Genomic DNA, 23,342 nt, shown 5'->3' on the forward strand with positions numbered 1-23,342 from the left:
GTACCTGGTGGCCAAAGTACAACGTAAACCTACATAGAATTCCATCACTAAGCACATTGTGAATAAAGCCTAAAATACTCTAAGCAAATAAAATACATTCCTGGTCCGCAGCACAAAGAAAAATACGCCCACGCGATTGTAATCCTTAATAACATTTCATAGAGACTATTATACTTTGATGACCTATTCAGTCCAGCAATTACATGATACACCTATTACAACCGTATAGTGAGAAATAGGAACTTCGTTCTTACTTGACTAGGCTTAAGGCATATCTTCCCATGAAGGCTTTTTTTACTGGTGAGTGAGCTACCGTATATGCTACCCTTTTCCCGCGCGGCGTACGTCATAGTCTCCGCGATCTCCGTGCAGTACAGACGTACCGACCATTACGACCACGCCACCCAAGACGGTGGCAAAACGCGGGTACTTTAAAAAGTTAAAGTGGATTTATTCAGGAAATATTTGAAGATAGTCGAGGAGCGATTTTTCCCGGGTAAGTCTTTTAAATATGATGGAAATTTAAATTTCGTACACATTCCATGTATCAAAATGTTTTTCGAAGTAAATTAAAAAAAATCGAGACTGATTTTGTATGAAGACAGACTTTTTCTATTAATAATTTTAATTTAAACTAATCGGATACCATTCGAAATTTAAAAAATACCATTCATATCATTCATGAAATTCAAACCGAAAGATTTCTTTCCCAGACAATAGCATAACACGATTTATACTTTTTTAATTAAAACAAAGGCAAAGCACGTTCAGATGTGGGCCGAGAGTAATTAGGTTAGAAATAATTAATCGAAGGGATAAAATTATATTTATATTACACCTGCAGAGGGTGTAGACTATTCTTGATGAGGTTAGGGTTGGCTCGATTCTATAAACGTAGTTGTTTCCATGTAACCTTTAGTTACATATGGCATTTAAAAATTGAATCGTTTAATTTTTTCTTTTTTTATTACTCTTAATTAACAAATTAAGAGTTGAGTAGTGGGGAGGGGGGCGTGTAATTTTTTTTAAGTAATGGCTCCGAGATGTCTAAAGCAGGTAAATTTTATTTAAAGTGGGCGTTCTCTTGGCCAAAATCGAGACCAGGGCGGCCATTCTTAAGAAAGTCTAGCAAATACGCTGAACATATTTTAGAGTACAACTGATTGCGTAAACCGTAGTATACCTTATTCTCTCTCATCAATCAAATAGAATGAAAAATCCGATACGATCAGAAAGAGGTTACCGAAACGAATGGTTGACGTCTTTTCCGAGGCAGAGTTTAGCGCGATGCGTTCCAAATTCCGGCAGGCTGCTAAGAATATTGGTAAAAAACGACTCAATCAATGTTTATTGATCTGACCCGATTGAACCCAGAACTGCGAAATCCAAAGCCACATAAAGTAACCACTTAAACAATGAAACAGTATTATTACAAGTCCTATAATACTGGGATAATACTGGTGTCAATAGGTGTCAAAATATTTTTTGTTCTAACTGGCCTGAAAGAGTTTTTGATAAAAAAATTGAAAATTGTTATATAACTAGTGAAGGCTATAACTTGGTCTCATTCGCAGGTCGCAATATAAACCAGCCTATCCTTATGATCTAGGACATAAAGAGAAAAACAGTTTTCCAAGAGAAAATTTAATCTTAATTGCCAAAAACCTTACCGTTTTATTAGTTAAAATAATGAAGAAGGCTTTATATATAAGATATATATATATTATAAATTGTTATTATTTTTTATGACGAGATTTAACAACAAAAAAACATCTAAGTCATAATATATTTTAAATAATTTTATATATAAAGATAAACAGACGGATAAAAAAAAGATAAAGATTTAGGAAAATTAAAAAAAAAACAACCGCAAGATATATTTGACCTTAATTTTTTACTCTAAAGATCTTTAAAAGGTTCAGGGAAGGGGTAATTGATAATAGACAGACTAGCGAATCTAATAATTCATGTATCAAAACCAATTGAGTTTCCAAGTGGTCCTTTCATAGAAAGCCTTAACGCCTTTTAAACGTCGAGTAAAAAGGATATCTAAACTAATATCATATAGAGGTAAAAATTGCTTGTTTGTATGTAGGAAATAATAGTCGTGAGTAATGACCCAATTTAAAAAAAAACCGCTGTTAACAATCTACGTTACACCTGAGTGCTGTAGGGTATAAATTGTTTTTATATATGTAAAGTAAATCTTGAAAATAGTACATAGTGTCATATATTGATTGAACAGTCCACCGCGGCATTATCCGCACGAAATTTATAAAATTTTAAGTGTAGCGCACATAGTGTCCCCCATTTGAGGGAGGAATTAAAAATAGCCTATGTCCCTCCCCGGGACTAAAACTATCTCCAAGCCAAAATTCATCTAAATCGGTTCAGCAGTTTAAGCGTGATGATGTAACAGACAGAGTTACTGTCGCATTCATAATTTTAGCGTAGAAAAGTCATTACTATAGTCGTTATAAGAAATATAATTATTCGTTTGTGGATCGATTTTGATATGAATATTCATTGAATATGAAAGGGGATCATTTTATTAAGAAATTTTAGTGCTTAATAGGTATTAAGAGTTAACGCATTCCTAGCACCAGCTTCACATGACCGAATACAATAGTGGTCAGTTCGAATCGTAGAGAATTCCAAAGTAAATTTCATACTGTACTCTCTAAAGCACCTAAGAAATATAAGTCCTTTTATTTTGTACTATAGGAGGGTCATAATATGACTTAGAATGGGAAGTGGTCTGAAGAGTTATTTGCCAAGATCTTTTCTGTTTCCTCGACTACCTGGTTTTCTTCAAATGTTACTCGTCTCACATTATTCCAGGGTTATGGTCATTGCAGTTATACCTGCAAATTGTAGAAACAGTCTCCACTTGTGTTCGTATAAAATTATTATATGAGGCTTTTAATTTGGGTATATTTAATAAAATGGGCTGTTAGAAAAAAAAATATTAATAGCCAGTGCATTGGAATTTCTCTCGTGAAACTTTTTGTGGGCATTGGCAATCACTTAACATCAGTTGATCTGTGTCAGTACTAGGTTTCTTATCTTACAATTATCGTCTATCATTGTACGTATTATGTGTTCACATATAGTTAAATTTTTGCATTTGTGGGAAGATCTATGGTACACCTAACGCAAGTTCTCCATGGTAATACGGTGACATTTATCGTGTCCCTTTTTTAAATGGAAAACTATGGTTGTAAGAAAATACACTTATTATATGGAAATTAAATAAGAATATTAACTGTACTAATAATATTATAAAGAAGATAGATTTGTTATTTTGTTAAAGATAAATTGTGAAAATACTGAACCGATTTTAAATATTATTTCACCTTAAGAAATCGACTTTATTCTATCTATTATTTATCTATCTATTATTTTTTTTATTTATAATAAAATTTACCTCTGAAATAAATGCATTTGTAAGGTAGGCCTGAAGAAAATGCGCATGTAAGCACTTTTATAATGATAAAACAATTTCCAAGCGTGCGAAGCTAGCACAGCCAGCACAGTTATATATAAAAACTCCTACCATCGGTATTTCTTTACAACGATAATGACAAACTATTTACTTAAACCTCTTTAGTGCGTTGACGTTAAATGATCATCAATTTTCCTCTGTATCGTTTTCAAGAGACATATTAATTACAGGAGTCGGTTCCCAACCGATGTCAATCTTTAGGAATATTCTATGTTAATCTATTAAATTGACTGCCTCGATTGTTAGATATGGCCGCAGATCTTGAGTACAGCTACATGAGTTCAAACCCCAGGTCAAGCCGATAAAAGAAAATTTTATTTTTTAAAATTAAAAAATTAATTAAATTACTTTTAAAATTGAAAATTTTTAAAGTTTTCTATCGAAAATTCTCAGTAACAGCTCGGATTCGGGAATTGTGTACACTCGCATGCACGTAAAATACTTGGTGATAGGGCTTTGTGCAAGCCCGTCTGGGTAGGTACCACCCACTCATCAGATATTCTACCGCCAAATAACACTACTCAGTATTATTGTGTTCCGGTTAGAAGGGTGAGTGAGCCAGTGTAATCACAGGCACAAGGGACATAACATCTTAGTTCCCAAGGTTGGTGGCATAGTTGCTGTAAGGAATGGTTAATATGTTTTACAGCCCCTCGTCTATGGGCGGTGGTGATCACTTACCATCAGGTGGCCCATATGCCGCCAACCAAAAAAAATGTAAAACCGTTGGTCCTGCGCATAAACACTTTCCAATAGAATCGAATCGAATATGCCGTCTTATCGGATTATATGAGTGCAACTGTGTTAGTGCACACACTTGTCTACTGTAGCGTACAGCGTAGTTGGCTGGTCTCATCAGATTGGCTGCCGTATGTTACATCGTTCAGTACGACATCGTCATCATTCTGTAATAATAAGCTGACAGTAACTGTTTGACTATACATAATTTGATTTCATTTTTTTTTACATTTAAAATTAACAGTCTGTAAATTTCCCACTGCTGGGCTAAGGCCTCCTCTCCCTTTGAGGAGAAGGTTTGGAGCATATTCCACCACGCTGCTCCAATGGGGGTTGGTGGATACACGTGTGGCAGAATTTCGTTGAAATTAGACACATGCTGTTTTCCTTCACCGCCGATCACGAGATGAATTATAAACATAAATTAAGCACATGAAAATTCAGTAGTGCTTGCCTGGGTTTGAACCCGCAATCATCGGTTAAGACGCACGCGTTCTAATCACTTGGCTGTCTCGGCTCTATTTGATTTCATAAACGGCTTTAATTAATATCAGATTGAGACAGGCTTTTATATATTAAGTGGACGAATGGCTTAACGATGTTGTCCTTGTCTCTTGAATGTCAAGTCAAATATATCAGAAAGAGAAAAATATATATTTAGTTATAATAAGTTTTATTTAATTTTTATGTTTTGACATCATTTTTATTTTGTTTTACTCAATAAATATAATAAGCAAATGGGCTCTATGATGGAATGTCGTCGCTTTTCTTAAAAGCAACTGGCACACCAGTAAATATAATCTACTTAAACCGCCAATTCGTTGCCAACCATGAAATCTAAGATATTATATACCGTGTGCCTGTACTTATATACGTATTAGTGATAATATCTTACGTCGACACAAAGCAATACATTGCATTGACGATAGAATTAGATATTACAAAACCAGCCGCGCCCCCGCCTCTATCACCCGTGTGAATATATATTTGACTAGTGACACGCCCCGGCTTGACATGGCTGCTGTTTATTAATAAAGAAAATGATATAAATATAATTTATACCCTACAGTATTCAGAAATAAGGTAGCTTTCTAACAGTGATTTTTTTTGGAATTATTTTTTTTTAATCTTTGTTTTTAGGATCTATCATACAAACAAACAATAATATCAAACAAACTTTACGATATTGTTAAATATGTTAATAATTTAATTTAAGAATAAAAATTGTACTGGCAAACTACTATTTTACAACATAACTATTTTACAACAGGATCCCAGAAAACGTTCAAAATTATTCAATTATAAAATTCAAAAGAATCGTTAAAGAGCGTTTGTGTGCTAAAGGATATTACAACACTAATTACTTTTTAGTTGACTGCACACATTGGGAATGAATGATCGCCTCCAGGCTGTTTCAAATAACTAAAATATAATTATTATTGTACATGTAACATGGAAAAAAAATATCCTGCCGAGTTTCCTTCGCCGGTTCTTCTCAGGTCCGAGGTGTTAAATTCCGAACCGGTGGTAGATTTTTGGCTATCAATAAGCAAGTGTAAACACTTCTGTATTGAATAAAGATTTTTGACATTGACTTTGAAACTAGCATTCTTTTATTTTAGACAGCTTAAAATGTTTCTCTATAAAAAAAAAAAACATAATTGTGCCAACTTTAATGGCTATTGATTAATCGGTGTCCCAATGTATTTTAAAACCGTTATACCAATTCGTTTTAATATAAATTAATATTAAATATAATACCAAAATGAAAAATGTCAACCAATAGAACCACAACCGCGTAAAATGGTGTCATACATTTCGCAACTCCATACCTTTTTGTGACAATTAATTTTAATAAGAAATAAAAACTCCATGCCCTCACTCGTTCCGTGTCTTTTGCGTAGGGTCATTACCCTCAGTAGGATATTCTGAGGCGGGTCCAGAAATAAATCTAACGTGATAAGCTTAACACAATTTTCCATTCGTTTTTTCATACAAACCTTCATAAAGTATTTGATTACGTATTTAATTTGATTTATACTACTAAATGTAAGATATATCAAAATAAGTAAGATACTTATATTGTGTGAATACGGTTTCGTATTTGACTATATTTATTAAAATGTAAGAAAATCAACAAGGCGGGTCAAATAAATTATAATTGTAAGTAGGGTTAAAGTTTTTACAAGAATTGTGTGAATAGATTAGTTCTTAGTTCGTTTGGTGCTTCGAATATTCCATAATAGTATTATACTAGCTGTGCCCGCGACTTGCGCGTTTGAATTTAACAAAAAAGTTATTGTTGCAGCCTAAGTTACCTCTTATTACATCGGCTTTCTGCCAGTGAAAGTCCTGTCAAATTCAGTCCAGCCGTTCCAGAGATTAGCCTGAACAAACAAACAGACAGACAGACAAAATTGAAAAAAATGTATTTTGGTATATGTACCGTGTATACATACATATGTATTTAATGCGGTTATTTTAATATTACAAACAGACACTACAATTTTCTTATATGTATAATGTATAATAATATATTGTATTATATAATCATATTGTATAATTATATATTCTACAAGCGCCAAACAATAGTACTTATTATATTAGTATATTAAAACAAAACAAGTAGATTATTTAAATATTTATTACAATGATATACAAAGAATGCTTCAAAATGTTTCCTTTTATTTCAAGCGATAAATGAAAAAAACAACTCCATAAAATATTCAACATAATTCGCGTTAGGGTTAAACATACCTTCTTCATTATAAATGAAAATGTAATTCAATTTTGTCACGGTAAAATGAATTCTATATTTGTGACATTAAAGTCTAATGTTTAATAAATTACAGTTTGGTTACAATTGTTTTAGCTTCATTAGGTCGTGTCCATCAAAGTTTGGGTTCGTTTTACTTCATTGTTCCAAGTTTGAAAAATTCAAAATTTTCTTCTGTTTTTACCAATCAACATTGTATGCATTGTATACATATATCTGGATCTATACAATCTTGAATACATTATCAATAAAATATTATACATTGCCTAAAATTTTCGTGCAAGATATTTATATTGTATAGCTTATTCCAATGGAAGTAGGAAAAAAGGTAAACAAACTTTATATTTGCGTATTTCATGCGATTTGCTAATAACTAAGCTATATTTTGCACTATTAAGAGTTTATGATTAATAAATATTTATTTATAATACAACACTATTGAACTGGACCACATATTTCCACTTTAATTTTACTTCCAAAATTCCGATAACAGTTTCGTTGACGTTAAAAACGGCATTTTTTTCGCAAATCCATAGTGAATATCATAGACTAATCAAGCTCTCGACCAATCATATCGCGTCAATTTGCCGTCAAATATTGTTATTTGGCTTTTTTCCTGTCATGATTGGAGCAGAGTATAGGTATAATCTGCTTGTATTCCAAAATCTTCAAAGCCATTCATTGTTAACAAACTATCACTATAATAGTTATAAAAAGTCTTACATTTTAGAAAAAGTACGTAAAAGAACACTTTTTGGGTGTTTATGGTACAAATAATTATTTAGAATTAAAATTATTCGTCTTTGAATGAAATTCTCTGTTACCATGAGGGACAGAGAGCTGCGCAGAAGATACCTTAGTGCACAAGTCGCTACGAAAAACACAAGTACCGTCACTATTAAGAAGACATACAGTCACGACCGGATAGAGTTCAGGCACAGAATCAACGGCTTTGCTTGCTTTCCAAATTCCGGGCTGTTGATGGATATAATTTTTGTCATGACTCGGTAAAGGACCTCAAGGCATTATGATTTACAGCTAGACACAATATAAGCTATAAAAAAAAATAACAGAATTTTGTTGAAGCTCTTAATCCGGTCGTATTATTTTCTGTTTTACCTGAGAACTCCGTCATTTATGAACCGATTTGAAAATTATTTTTTTGTTCAGGCATACTTTTCGTTTAGTCGAATTTGAATTCGAAGAAAAAATTCCGATCCTAAGCGTGAAAAAATACGAGATGAAATTTTATTATGAGCTCGAATTATTTATATTTTCTCAGACTATTATTTGTATAATACATAAATATACATTTTATACTATGTGCATATACGTGACATATGACGTATGTATGATAAATTTAATTATAAATATAAGTATGGTCATAATTACCTTTATAATTTTGACTTTTTAAATTAGTATATAGTTACCTCTAGGGTATACCTATAATTTATTGTACACCAAAAAGAGTAAATAAATAAATTAAACATGGATACAGCCTAAATAAAAGAAGCGTTCAATTTTATCGACCTTATTTCTACATAGCGATCTCTTCCAAGTATACTGTAAGAAGACAATCGAAACTCACTGCAAGAAACGAGCGGTGAAAAGTCCAAATGTGACATTGACATTGACAACAATAATTTTTTAAAATGTATATTATACACGAATCAAAATGGCGTATATATCGCTTGTCAACATTTCACGAGCGAGATACAAAGTGAATTCTTGCGTAATTGCACTTCTGTTAAATAATAACCAGTATCGTTATACTAAACGGTAACTGATTTATTACATAACATATGTTGACATCAGTCTTAGTATAATCTGTGACACGGTAATGGATTCGGAGTTTGTCTCTATTCAATTCAACTGACATACATATGTTCATGAATGATGTATATGTACTATTCATGAAAGCTTATACGTATCCGATTAAAGGTTACTTGGATCATGAAATGAAAAATTATCACTTGGTGGTAAATCAAATCAAATCAAATCAAGTTTATTCAAGTAAACTTCACAACGAAGCGTTTTTGAATCGTCAATATTAAAATACTACCACCGTTTCGGAAAGCAGTCTCCAGCGAGAAGAAACGGCAAGAAACTCGCATAGTTGCTCTTTTCAAATAAACAGATTAACAATGGCTAAAGGCTTTGTAGCCCGTCTGCGTAAGTACCACCCACTCATCAGATGTTCTACCGTCAAGCAGTACCCGGTATTGTTGTGTTTCAGTTTGAAGGGTGAGTGAGCCAGTGTAACAGGCACAAGGGATATAACTTCTTAGTTCGTCGGTGGAACATTGGCGATGTAAGGAGTGGTTAATATTTCTTACAGCGCTATTGTATATGGGTGATTTATGGGCGGTGGTGACCACTTACCGTCATTTGCTCGTCCGTCTAACTAAATCATAAAAATATATGTAGGATAGTGGGGGGAATTAGACGGATCGTCAGGAGGTCGGGTTCCCATTTTAAGAAACAACAATTAAGGTTTTAAATAACAATAGATTTTTATTTACAATAATAATAGTCTTAAAATAATTTACACACAATCTAAGCAAACAGACAAGCCAGTGATATACAGCCAAATCAATATGCCGAAAGGCAGCGTAACCGCGTACAAGCGGGCAAGTACAGCTAACTAAATAGCGTAGCAAAGGCGGTCAAGCCTGAGGGGTAAACCGACAGTTTTGTCGGAAGCTAGAGCCCCTGCTTGAGTCGATCCTCGGAATCGACCCACGACTAGCCAGTGAACACGGTATTTATACCCTAGCCCCTACTCCCAACAACTCTGTCCGTGGCGCGAAACGTCAGCCACGTGTTTACCAAAATGTAAATACAAAGCAATTAAATCTGCTAGCAAGGCAAAAGTCACAAAATATTCCAATATGAATTATCGTTAATCAAGAACAGACAATTTGAAGTTATTTCTAGGTGACACGAATTAAACAATCGTTTATAATGTTTCATGACGCTATTAACAATTACCGAAATCGGAACTAGTCGTCATAAGTCAATCGCAGATAGCTAGTAAATCATACCAGATATAATTAGGAATTGTCGTATAAGATTTGCATTAAAAATCTAGCTAATTGTAATTATCATCGAGTAAACAACAAATCAATCAAGGTGGGTACTTTTATCATTACGTTGATGTGACGACTGACTCCGACACGGCCAGAACTGACGATTCACACGTCCTCGTGTAGTTCTGTAACAAAATATAACCAAGTAAAACATTGTTCGGCCTTCCTGACCAATAAATAACTAACAGATGACAACATGACTGAAAAATACTCCTGCCCAAAAACAACACAGTAGATAGTGTAGTACAGCTGGCCACAGACACTCAATATATTACAAACAGTCAAATAGACATCTAGGAGTCAAAATAGACATCTCGCATTGGAATCAAAATAGATATCCCGCGTAAGAGTCTAATAGACATCCAGGAGTCAAAATAGACATCTAGGAGTCAAGATAGACATCTCGCATTGGAATCAAGATAGATATCCCGCATAAGATTCTAATAGACATCCAGGAGTCAAAATAGACATCTAGGAGTCAAGATAGACATCTCGCATTGGAATCAAGATAGATATCCCGCGTAAGATTCTAATAGACATCCAGGAGTCAAAATAGACATCTAGGAGTCAAGATAGACATCTCGCATTGGAATCAAGATAGATATCCCGCATAAGATTCTAATAGACATCCAGGAGTCAAAATAGACATCTAGGAGTCAAGATAGACATCTCGCATTGGAATCAAGATAGATATCCCGCGTAAGATTCTAATAGACATCCAGGAGTCAAAATAGACATTTAGGAGTCAAGATAGACATCTCGCATTGGAATCAAGATAGATATCCCGCATAAGATTCTAATAGACATCCAGGAGTCAAAATAGACATCTAGGAGTCAAGATAGACATCTCGCATTGGAATCAAGATAGATATCCCGCGTAAGATTCTAATAGACATCCAGGAGTCAAAATAGACATCTAGGAGTCAAGATAGACATCTCGCATTGGAATCAAGATAGATATCCCGCATAAGATTCTAATAGACATCCAGGAGTCAAAATAGACATCCATGAGTCAAGATAGATATCTCGCATTGGAATCAAGATAGATATCCCGCGTAAGATTCTAATAGACATCCAGGAGTCAAAATAGACATTTAGGAGTCAAGATAGACATCTCGCATTGGAATCAAGATAGATATCCCGCGTAAGATTCTAATAGACATCCAGGAGTCAAAATAGACATCTAGGAGTCAAGATAGACATCTCGCATTGGAATCAAGATAGATATCCCGCATAAGATTCTAATAGACATCCAGGAGTCAAAATAGACATCTAGGAGTCAAGATAGATATCTCGCATTGGAATCAAGATAGATATCCCGCGTAAGATTCTAATAGACATCCAGGAGTCAAAATAGACATTTAGGAGTCAAGATAGACATCTCGCATTGGAATCAAGATAGATATCCCGCATAAGATTCTAATAGACATCCAGGAGTCAAAATAGACATCTAGGAGTCAAGATAGACATCTCGCATTGGAATCAAGATAGATATCCCGCGTAAGATTCTAATAGACATCCAGGAGTCAAAATAGACATCTAGGAGTCAAGATAGACATCTCGCATTGGAATCAAGAAAGATATCCCGTGTAAGATTCTAATAGACATCCAGGAGTCAAAATAGACATCTAGGAGTCAAGATAGAATGAAACTTTCTCACCGGATTGCGTTAGTACACCCATGACAGGTCGTACTTCACAGGCATCAACACGCCTGACAGCAGCTGGATGAGGGCTGGACGTGTGGGCGCTCGACGCCTGGCTCCCGGCGGTGTTGCTCGATCTTAGACGGAGTGCTGCGTCGTCATCATTACGGTGACGGCCAGATACAGCATCCCGAATCGCGTTGAGCAGAAGACCTTACAAAATTATAGGAGACATTCTGAAACTCAAAAAAAAATGAAAATTAGTAGGTACTTTTGTGAATTGCAGATCCCACTTCTGATGTAAGATAGTGGGGGGAATTAGACGGATCGTCAGGAGGTCGGGTTCCCATTTTAAGAAACAACAATTAAGGTTTTAAATAACAATAGATTTTTATTTACAATAATAATAGTCTTAAAATAATTTACACACAATCTAAGCAAACAGACAAGCCAGTGATATACAGCCAAATCAATATGCCGAAAGGCAGCGTAACCGCGTACAAGCGGGCAAGTACAGCTAACTAAATAGCGTAGCAAAGGCGGTCAAGCCTGAGGGGTAAACCGACAGTTTTGTCGGAAGCTAGAGCCCCTGCTTGAGTCGATCCTCGGAATCGACCCACGACTAGCCAGTGAACACGGTATTTATACCCTAGCCCCTACTCCCAACAACTCTGTCCGTGGCGCGAAACGTCAGCCACGTGTTTACCAAAATGTAAATACAAAGCAATTAAATCTGCTAGCAAGGCAAAAGTCACAAAATATTCCAATATGAATTATCGTTAATCAAGAACAGACAATTTGAAGTTATTTCTAGGTGACACGAATTAAACAATCGTTTATAATGTTTCATGACGCTATTAACAATTACCGAAATCGGAACTAGTCGTCATAAGTCAATCGCAGATAGCTAGTAAATCATACCAGATATAATTAGGAATTGTCGTATAAGATTTGCATTAAAAATCTAGCTAATTGTAATTATCATCGAGTAAACAACAAATCAATCAAGGTGGGTACTTTTATCATTACGTTGATGTGACGACTGACTCCGACATATATATATATACATATAATTAATTGATCAATTAATTATTTAAATGCGGATTAAATAAATAACAAATCAAAATTAAAAATAGATATTGTACATATGTTAACTGATAAAGAATACCAGCCATGCTATCAGTAGAGAGTCTAAAATTAGATGGTATGTTTTTTAATAAAGGTTTTTACATTGTTACTTATAAGGCCCGAAGTGTTTCAACTGCAATCGTTTGATCGCTTCTGTTTTTCTCACAGCAGAATAAAATTATAATAAATAAAACTGAAAAAATCATTTATGATATGAATGCGTTCAGAAGCATCAATGTTAATATAAAAAAATCGATTCAAAATCGATTAATAATAATACATTTTTCATGTCAAACTTTAATTAAAATAAAACTTAAAAGATTTTCTCACAGATTTAACTTTAATTGATTCTTTTATGAAAAATCGCTTTCAATTATTACGATCAAAGAGAATGATTCAAAATAGCTAATAAGTTATTTTAAATACCATCGTGACCTGAATTTGCTTGGAAATACTCAAACATTTTCTTGACCTAAAAAAACTTCGTAAGGCGACTGCTGATATAAATCTTTAGAGCATCACCGTATTCCCTAATAGGATTACGATTATACAACGACGTATGCGCCGTAGGTAATATTTAACGGTGATACACGGCATGCTTACGTTTCACTGGATTTATGGCTTTACATAGCTTGACATAGCGCTATTTGTTTCTGAAAATTAATTAAGAAGATTTACTGATTGCTATCATTTGTATCTCGTGTTAAGGAGGGATGTTGTGGTTACGATCGTAACCTTAACTATAGGATATCTGAAATAAAAATATGCGTGGGACATATCATACTGTAAAATTGTGTGTACTTCCACAATCCGATGGGACAACGATCTTTAATGTGCATTCCAATGTATGGCAGAACATTTCAACCCCACCACGGCATCAGCGGCGTAGACTAATAGGCTCTTATCAAGTGGACAGCTCGCCGACCTAACGAATCAATCCTGAACCAGCTAACGATTAAGACACGTCTCTCCAACATTACTACTCAACGCGTACTTCGTTTCTTTGGCCATGCGGCTAGGTAGGAGGACAGGCTGGAAAAACTTATAATGGTTGGCCACGTGGAGGGGAAGAGGAGTAGAGGAAGAGCGCCGGCCCGGTGGTTAAACACAGTAAAGGCGTCTACAGGATCCAGTGCCCAGGCTTGCCTACGAATGGCACAGAATAGGAATGCCTCGAGGAAGGTGGTGCGAAGTGTACAGGAGAGTCACACGCATGATGGTCACGACCCTCAGTAATGAGGAAAAGACTAGGAAGAAGAAAAGGCTCTTTATAATGATGATAATCTTTAAATAACAATTCTAATGTACGATTCCAAAAATGTATGCAATTATAAACTTTAATGATAATTTATTATCGCTGTTCAGTGATCATTCAGCCTTAAAATAAATAAGCTCACCAAACCCACTGACACTCCAATAAACACGTAACGCGGCAATTTGTTTATTACTTCAGTGAATTTAGATATTAATTCCGTGTAAATTGGATTTGTAATGTATATAACCGTGATATAGGCGTGTTATGTGCTTACTAGTGTTAATCTCATTGATTTTACACCGTGAATTGACTACTTATATACGATTTGATTGGATTTATATATTACTAGTCGCATACTATACTTAGTAAGAGATAGTCCAGAGGTTAGAACGCGTGTATCTTAACCGATGATTGCGGGTTCAAACCCAGATAAGCACCACTGAATTTTCATGTGCTTAATTTGTGTTTATAATTCATCTCGTGCTCGGCGGTGTGAAAACATCGTGAGGAAACCTGCATGTGTCTAATTTCAACGAAATTCTGCCACATGTGTATCCGCCAACCCGCATTGGAGCAGCGTGGTGGAATGTGCCTTAGCACAGCAGTGGGAAATTTACTGGCTGTTAATGTAATGTAATACTATACTTAGTCGCGTGTTAGGAATTGGTCGTGAAGTGATAGTATAGAAAAAAGCTTACGTCTTTGCTTGGGCAAGTTTTACTAAATTTGGTTCAGTAGTTTGGCCGTGAAAGAGCAACAGACAGACAGACAGATCTCCTTTCGCATGTATAATATTAGTCTAGATTATAATGGCAAAAATAAACTTATCGCTCTTGTGTTTTAAATAGCTAACTAGTTTCCGCCTGCGTCTCCAAGTGGGGAGGGGGGGGGGTCTTGGTTTCAGGTGTTTGGTTAGGTTAGGTTTTAAACGGTTTTATTTAACTTGCTCTGTTTATTCTTTGGGTCAAATTTATTAATTGAAATATTTACCCTTTTCTTGTTGATTCATTGATCTGATATTCGGTACACACCTTTTGGGCGATACTAAAATTTTACTCGAGTCTGATCAATGGCTTCGATTGATGAGAACAGTGCTGTGACGCGTACTAACGTAATTATGTTTTAGATTTTAGTACATTATCGTCACTATTATTATACAAATTTCGTTTTATATATTTAATTTTACACCGGACAACGTGTTTGCATTGAAATGTATGACAACCTAGGTTGAATAGTTATTTATGACTTTATAACAAACTCGCTGCCTTCCCGTTTATAATATCGACATAGGATTACATTTAGTAAATTTAATTCAAATATATTTTGATACTTGCACATGTAAACGGTTTATATATTTGATAGTGATGGTATTAAAAAAAAAACTAAATATGTCTCGAGATGTGATATATTAGACTGTCCGAAATACTAGCGCTGTGGGTTAGAGTGAGGCAGGTGCTTGCCTACTGCTGCGGTATGCGTGAGAGAAAGGGAAGCAAGATAGACTGGCCGTAACGCGTTACGTAACGAATCGGTTTACTCTCCCATAAGAAGTTAATAAGTGATAAAATGTGTTGTTAGAATATTTGAATTTAAGCCGAACCGCATAGTGCCGTGCGTTTGCCTTTTCCTGAGTGGAGTTATCTGCATGTGTCATAATTCTGGCATATGTGTACCATTCGATATTAGAGCAGCGTCATAAATATAGTGGTATTCCAGATATACATGATGCTATAAATATTTATGTTATTTTAGTATCTTTATATTTATAATTTGATTAATGTCATAGAACTATCTTAATTGATTATGCTTGATTATAAAATGTTTATTTTTAAATTGATATTTAAATATACGTTTTTACGCTCTTACGAGCAACCTTTTTTTTAAATTACTTATAAGGTGAATTTTTATATAGTAATAATAAAAATTTAATTATAAAAAAAAAAAAACAATCAGGCACAGTACAATGAAGCCGTAGCTACTGAAATAGTAAACTGTGTTTTAGAAATAAATACCTTCGATTAAATTACTACACCGTGTTTTGGAAAGTAAAAAAAAAAAAAAATTAAATAAATGTGTGCAAATGCATGTGTGTGCGTGTATGTTGATCAGTTTCACTATTGTGAACATATAAAGTCAATTTATTAAAACATCTCTAATATTGTGTTTTAATAGATTTTTTGTACGATAAAACTAGCAACATTTCGGAATTTAGATCTACTTAGAACAACCGTTAAGAAAATTAGTAATATAACCCCTCGTTTTTGTATTTTTTTAACGCGACGTTAGTCTAATGGCTGCGGAGTCGGATGTAGAAGAAATTCAAATAAGTCCTGCCCAGTCAGTCGGTTCTTTAAAGTGACCGAATTTCGATCATCGATTTCATTTCTTAAAGACTCACGCACTTATTTTCAGCTTGATTTCACATGAAGTTCATTAATAATTTTCCCCTGGATTGAAAAATGAAATATCATACGTATTTAACAACCCTTCAAGCTCGTATGTGTTTGACAAATGAATTATAAATGAAAAGCGAACCGCTATCAATATTTAATACTGTTTATAAAGAGCAGAGCGTGGCGTGTTGATGTGATAAAGGGTATAAATAATGCCGGAAGTTTAATAAGTAATGATTTGTTAATTTGTTTCTAAGTTAACGTGTATTGCTTGACTTGCTTCTTGCTTGTGATATGTTGATAAATTTTATTTGAATCAATCTGAATGGTCATTGGTCTATGGCAGCTGATGACGCAATAGATGACCAATCAGCATTCAGAATTTATCCACCTTTGTAAATCTTAAAGATGAGATTTAGATCCAATTAAATATGTATATTTGATCAGTAATCTCAAAATTTCAAAGCGTGGAAATACAAAAGCTATATTTTGGAAAATTAATGTTTTGGAAAATAAAGAAATAAATTTGGAGTAAAATAATTAAAAAAGTTTCTTTAATAATTTAAATATATGCAGTAATAATGTACGTATTTGTAGTATGTAATATTTGTAGCAACGAAGTATACACGTCATGTTCATACATGGGAGTAGAAAGTGGCGGCGGAGAGGGGGCATGATTCATTCATACCCCCAAAGCGCGCCAATACATGTTTCATATTAAGAATACAAACTAACTATGTGATTATAATTATTATATCCAAATTTGTCATAGTCCCAAAAAGTTTAGTTTAATTGTCGAAGCCTTTAAAGAGTATGAATAGATATATTATAATATACTTGGTACTCTTTACAGCTATGAAGTGTTATGTTTGATTCTATTATAAAGTTCCAATTTTTATAACACAGAATTAAATTAAATACAAAAGTACCAATGAATGAGAATGTATATTCTACCGAGCAGAAGTCGAAGTAAGTACCTATAATAATTTTCTCAAATTAGTTTTATAATTTTATAATAAAATTCTGCAGACATTTTTAACTTTGCCGTTTCATAAATTCAAATCAATTTTTAAAAATACATTGGTAAAGGAGGCATATTATTCGATACAAGATTATATAGATGATAAAAAAGCGTGGAGTTAATGCTTGTTGACTTCCAGGCAGGAGACAACATACATATATAATTGTATTTAACTAACATGACTGTATTTTTAGATGTTGAAAAAGAGTACCTACTGAGTTTCTTGCCGGTTCTTCTCGGTAGAATCTGCATTCCGAACCGGTGATAGCTTAATATAAGTAATATAGTTTGTTAAATGACGATTCAAAAGTGCTTGTAAAAGCCTACTTGAATAAAGTATATTTTAATTTTGATTTTATCATATATCATATGTTTATGTACGTACGCGTATAGTTATCATATTATTTTGAAAGTATATTATACTTAAAGTAAACAAAAAATAAGTAACAGTATGAAAATGTCCTATTGTTGGGTTAAAACCTCCTCTCCCTTCGAGTGTATAGGTTGCGGGTAACAGAATATCATTATATTTTTTCATATCGATTATATCATTGAAATAAGACACATGAAGATTCACGATGTTTTCATTCACTGCTGAGCAAGAAAATTATAAACACAAATTAAGCACATGAAAATTCAGTGATGCTTGGATCACGCAATCATCGGTTAAGATGCACGCGATCTAACCACTGGACCATTTCAGCATATTATACTTAGATATTTTTACCAGATATATACATACATAAAAAAATCATATTAAAGCGAATCAACGGACCACAAAAATATATATAATCGAACAATTAACGTATTATACAATTATAATTGAATAAAATTATATGCCAAGAATATATCAAATTAAAATGTTCTACGATGAAATATGCTGAGGTTTCGCAGGCAAAATGCCAAAAACAGCCATGAAAAGTCACTCAATTCAGTCTGGCAACGTTATAAACTTTTCGCTTGTGAAATTTTTAAGCCTATTTTTAATTTTTCAGCTGTGTTGCAGTGTTGTTTTAATAACAATGAAAGCCATTATGAGTAAGCCCTTTACGTTATCGTTCGAATATACATAGTCAAGTAAACATTGTGACTTCGACTTTATAATAACTGTGATATTATTTTCGGTTGGTTCTAATGCAAGCTGATTTCGAAGTATTCATTCATCACAGAATCATTGTCCCGGTTCGAATTGTCAGTGACTTAGTGTAACTTTGTACACCAGGCACATAATATCTTAGTTCCTTAGTTGGAAATGGTTGATATTTCTCACAACGCCAATGTCTATGGGCGGTTATAACCACTTACCACGATATGGCCAAATTATTTTAAGATTTTTTGTATAGAATACAGTCGACTTTAAATTTAAAAAAGGTATTTCTTCGCAGCTCTTCTCAAAGCCATCATTCGGAACGGTGGTAGGCTTGAAATAATTTAAATCTGTATAGTAGGACTTATATGAAAAAAAAAATAGATTAATTAATTTAATTTACTGTAACGCATAACTTAGAACTAGCTTAAGTCTTGCTTCTTCATTTTTTGCGGGCTAAAGCCCTCGCTGTACGTAAAGCTCCTCACCGAAGCTTCAATATATTACTATGTGATGACAAACATACAAATATTCACTATTATTAAAACTAGATATAATTATATTAGCGGAAAGTTACTCAAATCCATCAAATGACCCAAAACTATGTTATTACTAATTGTCGCCTGCGGCTTCGCTCGCGTTTAAGGGGTTAGAGATAAAAAAGTACCTTATGTCCTTCCTTGGGATTCATGCTTGATTCATATGAAATTTCATCAAATTCGGTTTAGTGGTTTGGCCGTGAAAGAGCAACAGACAGAGAGATTAACATTTATAATATTAGTATAGATTTATTTAAAAAAAAAAAAAACTTTAGTACCATGTTGAAGTTATACTTTATTCATATCAAGTTTGACGACTATCGTCTCTTTGTATTCTGTATGAAGGAATTTCTTCTGTAAACAGGCAGCCATCCTGCCCTTTGTCCTAGATAAAACTTTGCTCATTATCCAAAAATAACAATGGAAGCATATAACAATGAATGAACAGAAAGATTTACTTTTACAGAAACTACTTCAGACTAATATTGTAAATACGAAAGTTAGTCCGTCTGTTTGTTTCTTTATTACTACTAAATCATAGTCGATCGTAATGAAATTTGGCATAGATGTAGCTAGATATAAGGACAAAGGAAAAATCATCGGCTACAATATTTTTCTTATAATTTAAATGGCACCAAACCACAGTACGGAGATGGATGGGATTACGGGTTCAAACCGAGGCAAAAACCACTGAATTTTCAAGTGTTTTTTTTTTGTTTATTAATTCATCTCGTGATCGGCAGCTCAGGTAAGCATCGTAAGGAAACCGCAATGTCTAATTTCAATGAAATTCTGCCTCATGTGTATCCACTAACCCGCATCGGAGCAGAATGGTAGAGTAGCTCCAAGCCTCTTCAATAGGGAGAAGAGCCCAACAGTGGAACATTTACAGGCTGTTACGTTAAACAACAGAAGACTCTGGACGGGTGAACATCCCTTAAAAATGCATTTAATTATACATAATTTGGAGCACGGAAATCATTTAGAACCATAAAAATATTTTTCTAATCCTCAATTCAAATATCTTGCAGCTGAATCAATGCATATGCTGAGCTTATAAACTCAAACGACGATTTTATTTCTTATGACTATATGAAATGTGATCTTCAAAAATAGAGCTGGTCTTTAACCAACAGTGGGATGTTTAATTAATATGTTTAATTAATATAACATATGTTACATAGTTTTCCTATATACTTATAGTCCAGTCATCATTTCACATGTCTGATTTTTAACTGTGATTAAAATATATTTGACGTCGTGAAATATGTTGAATTTATGATCGAGAAAAGGAGGAGTTACTGAAGTGTATATTAAGTTATATGAGTATTTGTTATATAAAATAAACATATATATCGTCTATTTTATGTTACATTACTAAGAAATTCTAATGACTTATATAGTTTATATAACAATTATTGATGTTTATATTGATCGGCTGTAAGAGATATTAACCATTCCTTGCATCGTCAATGGCTGCTATAATTGGGAACTAAGATGACACGTCCCTTGTCTGTATAGTTACATTGGCTCACTCATCCTTCAAACCGGAACGCAACAATACAATGTTTGCTCTTTGGTGGTTGAATATATGATGAGCTGATGGTACCTTATCGAACGGGTTTGCCCTACCACTATGTAAACCATAAAACAAAATCGATGCGGGTAAGGTCAGATATAATCTAGCTGTTATTTGATTGTATCGTTTTATTAGGTATTTTACAGGACATTAACCTTTCCTTGTTCTGTGATGACTTTATCCTTTATTCAAAATCAAAATATACTTCATTTAAGTTGGCCTTTGAGAGTTCTTTTGAATTGTCATTTTAAAAGGTTAAATTAAATTTAGAGAAATTACATGTGTAATAAAATCGACTTTGCTCCTGTCTGATAATCAAGATATAAAATATTTTTTATAGTCTTGCGTTAAAGATACGTTTATATATGTCAATCAATCACAGCGTTTATTTTAATACTTTAACAACGTTACAACGAAACGATTCCCACGTATTCTTTTGTTTAATAACGTCAAAAGTATGTTTATATAGAAAATGTTCTCAAAGATAAATTACCGTTAAAAGAGGTATTTTATCGCGTAAATGTAACGTGAATCAAAGTTTTCGAACGAAAATAGCAAGTCACCGAACGTTTTAGTAAATTATCTGTAAACAAAAAGGCTAATGGACGGCGTTGCTCGGGTGAGTTTAACCTTCAGTACCGAGGTGTCATTACGCGAACGTACGTCACCTGTGGTCTATTACCAGTCGCTTAAAAGGATTATTATGTGATTTCAGGATTATCGAGTTTAGTATAAATTAACATTGAAAATAACGACGTGTCTTAGGACACCCAATGTGATCGATGTTGCTGTATATATTATGTATTAAAATACAGTCGTCGTGAAATAAATTAAAAACGTTTGAGGTGACAGCCGAGCCGAGATGGCCTAGTAGTTAGAATGCGTGCATCTTAACCGATGATTTCGGGTTCAAAACCACTGAATTTTCATGCGCTTAATTTGTGTTTATAATTCATTTCGTGCTCGGCGGTGAAGGAAAACATCGTGAGGAAACCTGCATGTGTCTAATTTCAACGAAATTTTGCCACATGTGTATTCCACCAACCCGCATTAGAGCAGCGTGGTGGAATATGCTCCAAACCTTCTCCTCAAAGGGAGGCCTTAGCCCAGTAGTAGGAAATTTACAGGCTGCTAATGTGTGGTAACAATGGTAGCCGGACGGGAGAATGTCGCCTATCAGAGTTGTAAAAAAAGGTCCTAAACAAACTAACAGACACTAAGAAAACTTGTAAAAGACGTAATGTTTCTTTGTTTATATATTCTTTAACTATTCATACGATTGATTTGAAACTTGGCAATTGGCAAGAGTTATCAAAATATCGATATAAATATTTCTAAATAATAATTACTACAATTCATATCCTTTAATTTTCAGTGTAATTGATATAAAATAAATATAAAATAAATCTATTTATGTTATTAATATAGTAGAAAATCGTTTGACATACTATTAATGTCCGACCGTGTTCGGGTGTAGGCAGTGTTCCGGGGAACTCACCTCCCCTCCCTCCTCCCATAATAATTGTCCTCTCTGTGAATTTATTCATATATAATTAGCTTCATGACACGTAGCATGGACCGGACGTGGAAATAACTACAACATACTAATTAAAATATTTCAGTGTTAGGCTTGAATTCACTGAAATTACGTAAACGTTTGTTTTGTAAATTGTCGCTTTATATTTAAACATGGTTCAACAAGGAGCGGTTTATTTCCAACAGTTTTTCATCTGATTAGATAACCAAGGCAAACTGGTTTATAAATGATTGTGTGAGAAATATAATACAACCAAATAAAATGTAAGTCAATAATGCAAGACGACACTGAGGTTCATGAAGTTTTAATTTAGTCGGATAATGCAAATGTATTCTTAACAAATGTCTAAGTTGCCCTTTATTGTTTGTTTTGCTTTGGTAGTAAATTTGTTCAGTTTTGAAGTTTTATTGACGCATATTTTATGTTAGTGACATTTAAGTGCAGTTCTAATATATCTTTAAGAAAATGTTAATAGAATAATAACTGCATTTATTTAATTGAGACATTGTCTTAACTGATAGTGTCATAAAAAAAAATAAAAGTCATAGGTAATTTAAACTAGGTAACTTGAGAAATTGCGATATATTCACGTCACCATTTCTAAATATTATTAGATATATTTAGGAAATAGCCATGTAAAAACCAGCAATGTGATGTTATAATACATATCCTTTTAATGTAACATTTAAAGGCGTAATATTGCCTCTGAAAAATCATTGGTCTTTAATAATACGAATACATTAAACATATTTAGCTAACTTTAAATCGCGTGTCTGGGTCTTCATTAGGATGACTACCCAACTAACGCCTATAACCGGTATTTAATAATTAATAAACATTTTACTTTAAAAGTATTGTTTAAATATATGTATGTATTGTGTTGCTATGGTTATGATGCGGAACTATCAAATGAATGAGCTTTCTACCATAGTTTTGATATTTATGTTACCTATTTCTAATAATACATTTGATTGTATTGAACACTTAATTATTTTTGGAAAACATATTTTATAATAATGATTTTATAAGTACAGACAATCAAAATATGCT

The 23,342-nt window shown here is 33.6% G+C and overlaps 2 protein-coding genes across 2 annotated transcripts in view; one reads left to right on the forward strand and one right to left on the reverse strand.

Moving 5' to 3' along the window:
* Positions 1-23,342, forward strand: part of LOC113392055 (sperm surface protein Sp17) — a 186,189-nt gene that overhangs the window by 23,838 nt on the left and 139,009 nt on the right. The gene's annotated exons all lie outside the window — the stretch shown is intronic.
* Positions 10,168-23,342, reverse strand: part of LOC135194201 (uncharacterized) — a 50,866-nt gene continuing 37,691 nt past the window's right edge. The window contains exon 3 of the mRNA XM_064219350.1: positions 10,168-10,233. Within this exon, the coding sequence (XP_064075420.1) occupies positions 10,168-10,233 (66 nt within the window). The remainder of the gene's footprint in view (positions 10,234-23,342) is intronic.

This window comes from Vanessa tameamea, chromosome 27 (genome assembly GCF_037043105.1).
Source record: "Vanessa tameamea isolate UH-Manoa-2023 chromosome 27, ilVanTame1 primary haplotype, whole genome shotgun sequence".
NCBI classification, from domain to species: Eukaryota; Metazoa; Arthropoda; class Insecta; order Lepidoptera; family Nymphalidae; genus Vanessa; species Vanessa tameamea.